The 13,207-nt window shown below is 35.4% G+C and overlaps 1 protein-coding gene and 1 long non-coding RNA gene across 3 annotated transcripts; one reads left to right on the forward strand and one right to left on the reverse strand.

Annotated features, from left to right (window-relative positions):
• Positions 1 to 639: 639 nt before the first annotated feature.
• Positions 640 to 5,120, reverse strand: LOC101215487 (protein MAK16 homolog). Of its 2 annotated transcripts, none has more exons than XM_011654739.2 (10): positions 4,899 to 5,120; positions 4,206 to 4,281; positions 3,996 to 4,105; positions 3,517 to 3,635; positions 3,321 to 3,418; positions 2,838 to 2,925; positions 2,584 to 2,712; positions 2,364 to 2,484; positions 1,983 to 2,116; positions 640 to 1,255 (listed from the first exon to the last, which is right to left on the reverse strand). In XM_011654739.2, exons 2-10 carry the CDS (start codon positions 4,265 to 4,267, stop codon positions 1,211 to 1,213), a joined length of 906 nt encoding a protein of 301 aa, XP_011653041.1. In that variant the 5' UTR covers positions 4,268 to 4,281; positions 4,899 to 5,120; the 3' UTR covers positions 640 to 1,210. The 2 variants fall into 2 exon arrangements, with proteins under 2 accessions (XP_011653041.1, XP_004152117.1); XM_004152069.3 differs by having other exon boundaries at positions 4,206 to 4,342; positions 4,899 to 5,119.
• A 2,516-nt stretch (positions 5,121 to 7,636) lies between these two features.
• LOC116403479 lies at positions 7,637 to 8,280 on the forward strand. Its single transcript, XR_004216241.1, has 2 exons — positions 7,637 to 7,762; positions 7,845 to 8,280. It is a non-coding gene; the product is annotated as an uncharacterized LOC116403479 (long non-coding RNA).
• Positions 8,281 to 13,207: the final 4,927 nt, after the last annotated feature.

The following is a 13,207-nucleotide window of genomic DNA, read 5'->3' on the forward strand; positions in this document are numbered from 1 at the left end:
TCAAAATACACAAAGTTGGATTAAAATATAGCTTTATTCACAATTTTCAAAAACTTTCAATAATTCTCTATACACCTTTTCTTCCATGATTTTTATTTAAAATTAAAAAGAAGAAAACTTAATTAGAAGGTAAAAACTACAACAACATTACCCAATTGATAAAATTGAAATTTCATAAAAAACAAAATTGATATTTTTCTAGTCAATTGATACAATATACCAAACCGATTCAAATAGGAAGGGAATGGAAATCAAACTTCTCTTCTTAAAAAAAAGACCTCTTTTTGTAACTTAATTGATAGCATTAATTTCTGTACAAAGCATTTAATTTAAGAAATTAAATTGCAAGTTTAGATAAGTGTTACCATTTTAAATAGTATATGAAAAAACACAAACATATTGAGATGTAATAAATAACAATGATACAAAATGAACCAAGTGTTCAAAGTACTTTTGAGGATTCAAAGATAACTCTCAAGCTCTAATTCACTCACCAAAAATTGATTAATATTTATCTAAGACCAATCCTTGGTATATGAAGAGACCTTTAAAGAAAACCTACGAGATCATTTGTCTCCTTAGTTCCAAACTCATATGTTACATCAGATTGAGGAAAATTTAAGTAACATCATCAATATGTTAATAGAGAAATGGCAGTTCATGTTATTATTATTAGTAGCACCAGCAGCAGTCGGCCAATCCCTAGTAAGTATGGTTTTTTTAACAATCTATTGGATCAATCAATCACATTGTCCAAGATCATGACTATCATTATCTGGACCTTAGTGCACCTTATAAATAAAACAAAGCCAACAAAAGTATGTTTCATGATGGATTCTATCTCTATCTAACCTACCTAGTTTTCGACTTTTTGTATCTGCAATGCAAGTTGCATAATTACGAAAAAGATGTGACATTTGTATCGATGAAATATTCTGAAGATAGGATTTTGAAGTTTTTTCCAACAACCAAAACAAAAACGAGAAACCTTGAATGGTAGGTAAGCACTCTGGGAAGGAAAACGGTGAATGTGATTTACTTGGATCTAATGGATTTCCCTTTCTGAGACAGCAAAATTGAATTGTTAATCTATAGAAGTTGGACTCTAATTAACAAAACTCTTACCACTCCCTCAGCTTTGTCTCATTACACTGGAAAATGGCTTCTCTTTAGTCTCTCCTCTTGTAGAAACAGCAAGCCAAGGAATAATTTAATGGACTGTTGTTTGCCGCTCATTGGTTTCTTCATTCTCAACCTAGCAATATAGCACAAGGAATGTTATTAATTGACAAATGACAGTGAATAACGGAAGTAGCACAATTGTATACCAGGTATTATAGTTTGATTTCAGACAATTTGCCCGGAACAAATTTCAAATGTGAAGATCCCGGTTCATAGTTAGATAAATTAACAGTTCATACCATATTGTTAGAATTAGAAAACCTATCTTCCATGGATACAGAATTGTAATGGTGTGGCAAGTAAATGGGACTGAATAGCATTGCGATAAAAATGTCAAAAAATAACATAGCTTCATCTATGATTTATCAGGAAAATGGAAGACCACAAACAGAAGATGGAAGAAAAAACAATAGTTTCCTTTGTCCAACAGACTGGAACGATACGAGACAGAGGGAAAAGCTCATGAATAATTGTCAATGATACAACCCAAACAAATCCAGTATGATCTTGCAATATAAAATTGGGACTATTAATTTAAGGTATTTAAATCCTCACTCTCTTGAGATTACTCGAGCTTAAAACCAACTGACTCAATATCTACGTTCGCCCTTTCCGACTCACTCTATTTACAAAATCATCATAATAATTTTCCTAACTAATTACTGATAATGAACATCTTAATTCTGTCCTATTCCTAGTAGTGTCTCTACTAGTTAGCAGGTCACCATAACAACAGCTAAATAAGTGTATGCAAGTTAGCCAACAAACTATTGAGGTGATGGTAGGAAATCAACTATTACCTCAACTATAACCTTTGCTTTCTTCTTTAGTTTGGCACGAGCATCTTTCTCAAGCTTCCTCAAAGAAAAAGTAGACTCCTTTCTCCCTCTCTTGCGAGGAACCTCTATGTCTTCAACATCTTCATCAAGTCCATCTGAATCATCAGAACATAAAATCTAGGTATTCAGATTTCATAAAATCAAACAAAATCCTTTTCTCTATACATAATATGAGACAGAATAAAAAGAACGTCATGTTTAGTGTTGCATGATCTAGCTATCCATTACCCAAATGGATAGAGATAATACATCTCTAACAAAAAATAAAAGAAATAAAAGACTACAATGGTTCATTGAAAACGCAAAATTAGTTTTTCTTTTCAATTATAAATCCCGCATTACCACTATCTTCATCTGCATCTGCATCTGCATCTTGATCATGGATTGCAAGACCACCAAAATCTTCCATATCTTCTTCTTCTTCTAATTCTTCATACCCTTCAACATATTCAATTTCAGGTTCCTGTTTATTCCAAGCAAAAATACAAGTTATCAGACGATGGAATGTAAAATTATTCATCAAGTCTCAGACTCTTCCTACAAAGAATGAAGGCACTGCTACCTCTTCCTCTTCACTAGCAGCCTGCAATTCTTCCATTTCAAGAACTTCGTTATATGCTTCAACAGGATAGTTGTATATATCGCCATATACTCCCTTTTTAAGACGTTCCAGTAGTTCCTTTTCAATGCTCTGCATAAAAGTAGATATTAGATAGGGTTTCCCTACATTAACTACTCAGTTAAGAAAAGTATTTCAAGTCGAATTAAAGAAAGATTCCATTGGTATCAGTATCAAGAATATCCCAAATACTCAACCTTATCCAACAATGCTGCTTTCTCAGCCTTCTGCTCCCTCCTGGCTTCTCTTTTAATCTCCTTTCTGGGTGTTGTCATTATTTTCTCCCTGTTTGGTAATTAGAGTGATACATAGTCAATACCAATGAAATATAACCTTATAAACATTAATATAAGATTGCGTCTCATTAATGCATCAGATTGGGTGCATTCAACATGATTAAGGAAACTAAGAGATTTCAATTCTCCCATATGCACAACTATCATACTAGAGGTTTTAAAGCAGCAATAATTTATTCAGAAATTTCAACTACCAAAAGAGCTCCCAAACTTTAAACTTATTGAAAGTGACATTTTCATTTTGCTGTTTCTTCAATCAGAATCAGGAAAGAAAGAAAAAAAATTAACATAATAAAGCTTATTGAATTCCCACGATGAATTAATATAGGCAGAGCAACAGTCTCTGTTTCCAAAACAAAGAAGTGTGCAAAAAAAATAGTGAACCTTGTTTTCAAAGCAAGCTTTCTCATTCGTATCCGCATTTGGGTCATTTTAGTCAATCGTTGTTTTGTCTTGTGTACAAGTATCTTAGGCCAATACATCTGTCAAAGGGCATACAATATAGATTAAAGACTTAATAAAAGAGAATCAAACAGAGAAAGTAAGACACTGAGCATAATTGAGCAAGATGATTACTTACTAGATGTTTATCTATAAGTTCCAGTGACTTTTCGTAATTTCTGGGCAACTTAACTCTTTCCCACAACTCATTTGGCTTATGAGCTCTTTCAATTGTTTTCATATATAGATAGAAAACCCCTACCAGAACAAGAGAATAACATTTTGCTTATTTGAAGGAAAACTTTTTGTTAGTGATTTTTCAACCATAGACAATACATAATATCGACAAAATGATTTGTTATAGTTAGGTATCAAATTAACAGAGGCTTTCCAACAAATCATTAGCATGCATAAAAATGCTTTTTTCCTCAACATATTTCTTCTTGATTCTCATAGTAACACCATAGAGGTACACTACAGCGGATTTGTTTTTATCAGCCTCTAAGTGCACAAACAAGAAATTGTTGAACAAATACAAGTATGATGCTCTATGATAAAGCCTGAGAATCAAGAATTCACACAGAAACCAAAATGCAAATACAGAGGAGCAGAAAATACCATCATGGTCACGAATAGTAGCATAGCGACTGTTAGCCAAAGGACATGAACTCCGATTACATATCCCAGTTACATTATAAGGGTTCCGACAGAATTTCCCAGTTGTAATCCTACGGAAGCATCAAAACCAGTCAAAATTTAGAAAGAGAAAAGTGGGGAAAAAAAACATTTTCAAATAATAAATGTAAATAACTCTCGAGTAAAACTCACTTGGCCATGAAACTGCAATGATTGTGGCGGATGACCTGCCATATTACCTCGTCGTGCTGCATCTTTTGCTAAGAAACTAATGAAATGATGGAGAAAGAAAGTTGTGCTAAGTTGAATATTTTACCCCTGTTCGAACCCTAAATTTCGAAGGATTTCTAATCAGAAAACAAAACAAGGAATTTAAAATAAGTTTTGATTTCTAAGCTTCACCCTATAATCAACTTTATCCTACAAGAATCAGACGTGCACCAGTTCACATGCCAATGTAACTCTAAGCAAGTTCATAAGCTCGAATTGTCTCTTCTTTATTCAAGCAAACTCAGTGCTATTCCATAAAACTCACACAGAAACTAAAGTTTCGTTTTCTACTTAATTTAAAATTGTATCTCACTGTTTGTCTAAACTAACAACTATTATATCAATACCTCCAAATACAGGTTTTCCTACTCTTCTTTACAAACCAACCAAGGCAAACTGTCTTTTCCTAGTCAATAAACTTTTTTCTTCTCTTCATTTATTGATTTGGATATACTGCTTGAACATTAGTAGAACAAGAAATCAACAAAAGAAGAAACTATCCATTGATTTTCTTATCCGTAGATGAACAGAATAAACCAACACAAACTAACGAAAAACCATAAACGATCAAACCCTTAGGGTTGTAACACATGAATGGCGGCAGAGCGATCTGACCTGGGGTTTAGGGGCTGAAGCACAGCGTTTCTGAGAAGAAGGCAATAGAGAAGTAACTTTGATTTCGTTGGAAGGGAGGGAGAGCGGCGTGAGAGAGGAGGAGTTGAGACGGCGTCCGGAAGGAAGGGCACGGCGGCGGGAGGGGTTTATAACCGTCCGAACGAGAAAATAGGTTTAGGAAGAAAGAGATGGAATAGTGAAAATATAAAAAGAGAAATACATTTCTTGTAAATATAACAAATGGATATCTCTTTTACATTTTACATATCAAACTTAATAATACAAAACATAATTTCCCTAATAATAATTCTAATTTCAAACCTTATGCTGTGACGTTTCTCCAATATATCAATGTCTTCTACAAAATATCCTTCACATAACAAATTTAAAATAAGTTTCTATTGACGTTTTTTTTTTTGCATCGCTAGAAATGTATATCGTAATCTACAATGGTGGTTATAGAGCTAGGATGATGCTTTGTGTGGGCATAAATGTTGGTAGAAAATAATATATGGCTACGTATTGTGTATGCATAGAAATCACGTTTTCTATCTACGAATGTTTTCGTGTTGGCAGACCGTTCTTTTTATTGATATATCATGTGTGGACAAAAAATAGATTTTTGTCTACAAAATTTGTTCTTTAGGAAGAAAGATCATTGTGTCAACAAACGTTGCACCGTAGAAATGCCTTTCTTCCTACTTCTTTTATTTTCATTGGCAAAAATACCAACGTAACATGATCAAATGTATCAACAAAAGCTTTGCTCATTGACACATGAGGTTTTCAGAAAAACTACTACGTGGAGTGTGTAATTCGATCTTTAGTACTTGATCTTTTATTCTATTTCGATTAGCCGAACGTGTAGATTTTTAGGTAGTCTTTCGGTTATTGATAAAATTCTCTCAAGTATATCTATAAATTAGTCTAAATTAATCTAAATTTGTGATTCTCACTAAGAAAACTCATCTATTTATAGATTTTTCTTTGGTGGACTTTGTGAGCTTGAATTTGGTTGGTTCGTGAACCTGAGCCTCGAGCCCAACAAATTGGATTTGGCCTTTAACATTCAAGTTAAATTTGAGGGTCAATTGGATTTTAACCCAAATAATTAATACCAAATTAATTTTATTTAATCCAACGGTAACGATGAGAATATATGACATCATCGACAATTGTCAATTTATGTCTTCAATTTTAAATTGAAAAAGAGCTCAACTTTTAATAGTTATAAACCCAATTATTTATATTTTTGTCATTAATTTGGATAAACGACATGAGAATTTATGATTGATCCAAAAGTTTTCATTTAACTGCGTCCACAAACGTTATATCCATGCACAATATTTTTTCACGTCAACAAACATAAAATAAATCTTATACTACATTATTGGAATTTAGAACAGTAGAACAGTGACTTTTTTTCAATTCCAATTATAAGTTGACAGAAAGAAAATTCCTAAGAATCCAAAGTGATCAAGACATTCAACCACAATGTGTCTAAGGGATTTGATCTCAATGCAATTGATAAGAAGATATGAACATAACCATCCAAACACAAAACCAAAAGTTTAGTGTCTTTGCATATATATATATATATATATATATATATAATCTTCCAATTCACACATCTATCTAATTAATTTAAACACAACTAAATGTTATATTTCACCTATTCACATATTATCTAAGTTTTAATAATTTTATCTCAATTAATGCCTTGGTTATTATTTATATTGTAACAACGTTTTCAAAATCTGTCTAATAATAGTTATTATATGTAATAAAAAAAATATTAAGAGTAAATATACAATTTCATATTTGAATAACAATAGTTTATTTATCAAAACATTTTAGGTTATTGATTTTGTTTTTTGCTTTTTAATTGATTGGTTTGAATTGTTTGGTGGGTAGGGTTGGATTCAAATAAGGATTGTTCATTCCCGGGAATGAATAAGGATTAGGATGTCTTTAGGTGCTTGCAACATTGCTATTCAATAACCTCATCAATGAGTCGGTTGGCACGAGCCAATCAACCCAAGCTCGATTCAAATAGAACTCAATTCATTCATGTTTGATCAATCCAACCTATTTATTTATTGTAGGCATGTGTTTGAGCTATATTTAGACTAATTAGTCAAGATTATCTATTGAGTCAACTATACATGTGTGCATATACTAACAATATACATAGAATACTAAAAACATTTTCGAACTCTTACTTCAACATTGATCGAAAATCTTATCAATTTCGTTATGTTATCTAATTAATTAGTTGACTTACTATCTTGCGAAATCAATTATACACTCACGTTTTAAATTTGGGTAACTTGATGTATCATTTGCTTTAGGAGATGTTAGGGAGAAGTATGAGATAATGGACAGCATTCCATGGAGTCAACAAACTCAACCATTGCAAATGACACCTAGCTAGAAGGGATTAAAAACCTTCAATTGGTTAGACAATTAAGAACCAGCTTGTAAAGTTTGAGTAATATTTAGAACTATTCTTATTATTTCTTTCCCAAATTAAAGGGATTTGTTGTATATAAACGTTGCTCTAATTAGAGCAAATCATATTCATTGAATACACAAAATCTTTTCACAAAAATATCTCAACTACTTTTTCATTTATAACCACAAATTTATATTGTGATTTTAATGCTTCACATGTTTCCTCCTATTTTTACCTACATTATTTGAGTATAAATTATGGTTTCATTTTGGATGTGAAAAACATACAAACTAATATACACAACATTCCAAATCATATATAAATAGTCTCTCACCTAACTACAATTTAGATATGGAGAAGTCCTCGACCAAGTTGGCTTGCATGTTATTGATGTTCTTTATTGTCTCTGGTATATAAAATAATTTTGATTTTATATGTTGTTTTTTATTCGTTTTTCTTTTATCGAACAATTATCGATTAAAATATTTCAGGAACATTGTTCGTCTCAGAAGCAAGAAATGTAGTAAACGTTCCATGCAATACTGAGCAAGATTGTTCGGATCCAGTCAAATGTATTTGCAACTTCCATCTATGTTTTTGCAAGGGAGAATCTACAAAGACAGTCTTGGACAAAATCCTTCCAAAATCTTTGAGAGAACAGAAAACAACTCCTTGAAGACTCATTCCTACTTCAGTTTGTACTAACACGCACACACACATATATAGTTCATGAGATTTGGAAAAGAAATGTATTTTCCTATATTATATAAAATAACATGTGAGTTATAATTTTCCTTTTCTCTACAGGAACTTCTCTATGTTTGAAATTTTATGTTGTTTGATACACTGCCACTGATATAATATACATACCTTCGCAAAAGGTGGTGTGTGTTATCATTAATGAAGATCTTTTATCAGCTTAAGAAAGGACAAATGGTTTGAAAAGTTCATTAATATTTACAAATCCCTTTTGTTTCACCCGATTTCACTTTTTAATATTTAGAACCATGAAAACAGTATCTTCAAACCCCTTTAAAGAAAAGGAATTAAACAGTTAAATATTTGATTCTAATATTTGTTCATGTACTTTTCAATAACCTTGGAATTAGTAGTCTATGGTTAACTACTTTTGATCTATAAGTTTTCGAAAGCTGATATTAACGATACATGGGATTTAAGGGATCAATATAAAAATTTACAACATACCCTTCAATGAATTTGTGAGAAAATATATACTTTCAAGTTCAAGAGACATGTCTTTGTGGACCATATGTCCAAACCCTAATTTATTTATTTCTTTCTTTTTCTTTTTTGAAAAGTTTTGATCCCCTTTTCTCCATGTCCTTATTTTGTTAGATTCAACACATGATGTGGGACTATGTTGATGTGTTGTGTTATGTCTTCTTCCATATATAATATTATATCTCAAACACTTGTTCTCTATTTAATTCCTATCATTTCAATTTAGTCCAGTCTCTCTTGTTAAGTAACCTATCTTTGCCGAGTTTATCATGATGTGGTAATGATATGGTAAAAAAGACCTTAAATTTGCTTCTAAAAATGTAAAGATACGTGAGTTTTTCCATTCTTAAATTAATTAGTTTATGTATCTTTAATTCTATCATCGTCGAATTATTATATATATTTAGGTATATTTTCTTTAATAAAGACATATCATAAGACACTACACTATACTTATAGATGAGAAATAGTGTTACATACATCAATTTATCATACGTGACGTTAAAAATTCGATCACTCGAACATATAAGGAAAAAGATGTAATAATATTATTAGAAGTAGAACACACCATTTGAATATGTAGGGTTTTCCTATTTGGAGCTTGTCTCTTTCTTATTGGATGTGTGTCCCCATTGAGTTCATTAATAGTGCTCCAAATGAAGACAAGGCTCAAACTAAATAGGTTTCGAGTTCTTAGCTAGCTAGCTCATAATATATATTGTCATTGAATGATAAATATCAATAGATTTGAATGGAATCAAGAGGTTTCATTTGTATCACCGTAATTAAAGTAATTTAGCAATAATTTAGGAATACATTATTGTAATTAGATTAATTTGATCCTTTCCTTATAGGTTGTCCAATTAAGTGTATATGTATCATTGTATTCTTGATTTTATATAACAAATAAACAAGATCTAGAAGATTCCCCATATTATTCTTCATGGTATCAGAGCCAAAACCCTAGACTTACTGTACCCGCCGCCGTCGTCGCCGTCGCCGCCACCGGAAAAACTCTGCCGTGAAGTCCTGCCGTGAAGACGCTTCCGCGAACGCCAGATCTCCCTTCAGTCAATCTTCCTGCCGCAGCCTTCTTCCACGAACGCCAGACGCAAGACCTTCCCTCGGTCCTTGCCGTGAAGCCCTGCCGTGAAGACGGTTCCGCGAACGCCTTGCCGTGAAGCCTTGCCGTGAAGACACTTCCGCGAACACCTTGCCGTGAAGCCCTGCCGTGAAGACGCTTCCGCGAACGCCAGATCTCCCCTCGGTCAATCTCCCTGCCGCAACCCTCTACCGTGAAAACGCTTCCACGAACGCCAGGCGCCAGATCTCCCCTCGATCCTTGCCGCAGCCTTCTGCCGTGAAGACACTTCACGACACCTTGCCGCAGCCCCCTGCCGTGAAGACAACATCTCACCGTGAAGTATCTCACCTGCTGGCGACCTCCTGCCGTGAAGAAACAACCGCGCCGCGAACTCCAGCAACCTCCTGCCAATATTCTGTGAATTGTATACTCGCCGCCGTCGCAAGCACCCTCCTGCCTTGAAGACCTCTGCTGGCGACCTCCTGCCGTGAAGAAACAACCGCGCCGCGAACTCCAACAACCTCCTGCCTCGAATCCCAACTGCAATTCCAGTGAAATCCCAGCCACGAACTTCAGCCTCGAATCCCAGCCGCAAATACTCTGTGAATCTACAGCAGCTAATTATCTTTAGATGGAGAAACATGAAGTTGCTCGTCCCATTAGCACCATTCTCGATGGAACTAATTATATTACTTGGGCCCACCAAATGAGGAGTTTTTTGATAGGTCGAAAACTGTGGCGCATCGTTACTGGAGATATCACTAAACCAGTCAAACCTACTCCTCCGATGGACACCACTGAAAATATTGATACAGACCCATCTGATGTCACTGTTCAAGAGACGACTGCAGAAACCGACAAATACATTGAACGTCTTGAGGATTGGGATAGCAAAAACCATCAGATCATCACTTGGTTGGGTAACACCTCTATTCCAGCAATTCACACACAATTTGATGCATTTGATACGGCAAAAGAACTCTGGGATTTTCTGTCCACACGTTTTCAGTCTATTGGACTTGCTCACTATTACCAATTGCACTCTCGACTTGTTAGTCTAAATCAGGAGGGAGGACAATCTGTGAACGAGTATCTTGCAACTCTTCAACCAATCTGGACTCAGTTAGATCAGGCAAAAATCAAACCGGAGCATATTCGCCTCATCAAAGTTCTTATGGGTCTTCGCCCAGAGTATGAATCAGTCCGTGCTGCATTGTTACATCGTAACCCTCTGCCGACTCTTGATGCTGCCATACAAGAAATCTTATTTGAGGAAAACCGCCTTGGCATTGTTTCTTCTCTGCCATCTGATGTCGCTCTTGTAACCACCCATTCACGATCGGCTAATGAGTCTATTTTCTGCAAAAATTGCAAACTTCATGGTCATAAGTTCGCTAATTGTCCTACTATTGAGTGCAGGTATTGCCACAAACGAGGTCATATCTTGGACAACTGTCCCACCCGCCCACCCCGTCCTCCTGGTGCTCCATATAAACCCAAGTCCTCCACTAAATACAGTTCTCCACCTATTGTTTCTCCACCTATTGTTGCTGCTGCTACCCCATCTGATATCACCACACCTCAGAATTTTCAGTTAAATGATCTTCATGACTTACTGAAACAGGTGATCTCTTCCAACTCTACTGCTCTTGCCGTCACTCCAGGTACATCTTGGCTCCTTGATTCAGCTTGTTGCAATCATATGACTGCTGACATTTCATTATTATCCTCACCTACTCATGTTCAATCTCTTCCCTCAATTCACTCTGCTGATGGTAATCATATGCCTATCTCTCACGTTGGTACTGTTAACACACCCACCATAAAACTGTCAAACACCTATCATGTTCCAAAACTCACATTCAACCTAGCTTCTGTTGGCCAACTTTGTGATCTCGGACTAACTGTTATCTTTTCTTCTCATGGGTGTCAGGTTCAGGATTCTCAAACGGGGCAAGTGATTGGTACGGGACGGAAGGTGGGACGATTATTTGAGCTTACATATCTTCAGCAATCTCCTGAGTTTCCACCTATCTCTGCACCAGTCACTGATACCACTATATATCAGTGGCACCTTCGTCTAGGTCATGCATCCTCTGATAAACTTCGTAATTTAGTTTCTACTGGTAATTTGAATAATGTCTCAAAATTCAGTCATTTTGATTGCTTAAATTGCAAACTTGCAAAACAACCTGCTTTATCATTTCCTAATTCCACCTCTCTATGTAATAAGCCTTTTGACCTTATTCATTCTGACATTTGGGGTCCTGCTCCTTGTACTACCGTTAATGGTTATCGATATACTTTGTCTTATTTATTGATGACTATTCTCGTTTTACTTGGATTTACTTTCTTAAACATCGCTCTTCCTTATATCAAATATATGTTGATTTTGCAAATATGATTCACACTCAATTCTCCAGCAAAATTAAAATCTTTCGAACTGATAATGCGATGGAATATAAGGACTCTCAACTTCTTTCCTTCCTTGCCCAGCAAGGCACTCTGATTCAACGCTCCTGTCCTCACACCTCTCAGCAAAATGGAAGAGCTGAACGCAAACATCGTCACATTCTTGACTCTGTTCGTGCTCAGCTTCTATCTGCTGCTTGTCCAGAAAAATTCTGGGGCGAGGCTGCCCTCACCTCTGTCTATGTCATCAATCGTCTTCCTTCAAAAGTCACTAAAAATGTTTCTCCCTTTGAAAGACTATACGGTACTTCCCCTTCTTACTCCAATCTAAAAATTTTTGGTTGTGCATGTTTCGTATTATTACATCCTCATGAACATACCAAACTTGAACCACGTGCACGTCTATGTTGCTTCTTGGGTTATGGTACTGAACATAAAGGATTTCGTTGTTGGGACCCCATCTCTCAACGATTACGTATATCTCGTCATGTCACCTTTTGGGAACATCGTATGTTTTCTAGTCTTTCTTCATTCCATGAATCTCTTTCAAGTTCTCACCCATTCTTCACCGATCCGTCTATTGACCTTTTTCCCTCACTTGATTCAACACCTGACACTACACCTTGCATGTTACCTATACCTGAGCCCACTCAATCGGACCATATTTCTGCACTCCCGGATCTTCCATCTGCCCCTCTTGAGGAACCTGAATCTGCACCAATCCGACGATCTACACGGGTAAGAGAAATTCCCTCTCATCTTAAAGATTATCATTGTTTCTCCACTATCATGTCTTTAGTTGAACCTTCCTCGTATAAGGAAGCCAGCACTAACCCATTATGGCAGCAAGCAATGAATGAAGAACTTCAAGCCTTAGAAAAGACTCATACTTGGGAGTATGTGGACTTACCTCCTGGAAAGAAACCTATTGGCTGTAAATGGATCTTCAAAATCAAAACGCACTCTGATGGGTCTATAGAACGATACAAAGCACGACTTGTAGCCAAAGGTTATTCTCAAGAATATGGCATTGATTATGAAGAAACGTTTGCTCCAGTAGCTCGAATGACGTCTGTTCGTAGTCTTTTAGCCATTGCAGCTGCAAAACAGTGGCCC

Source organism: Cucumis sativus, chromosome 4 (genome assembly GCF_000004075.3).
Source record: "Cucumis sativus cultivar 9930 chromosome 4, Cucumber_9930_V3, whole genome shotgun sequence".
Taxonomy (NCBI): Eukaryota; Viridiplantae; Streptophyta; class Magnoliopsida; order Cucurbitales; family Cucurbitaceae; genus Cucumis; species Cucumis sativus.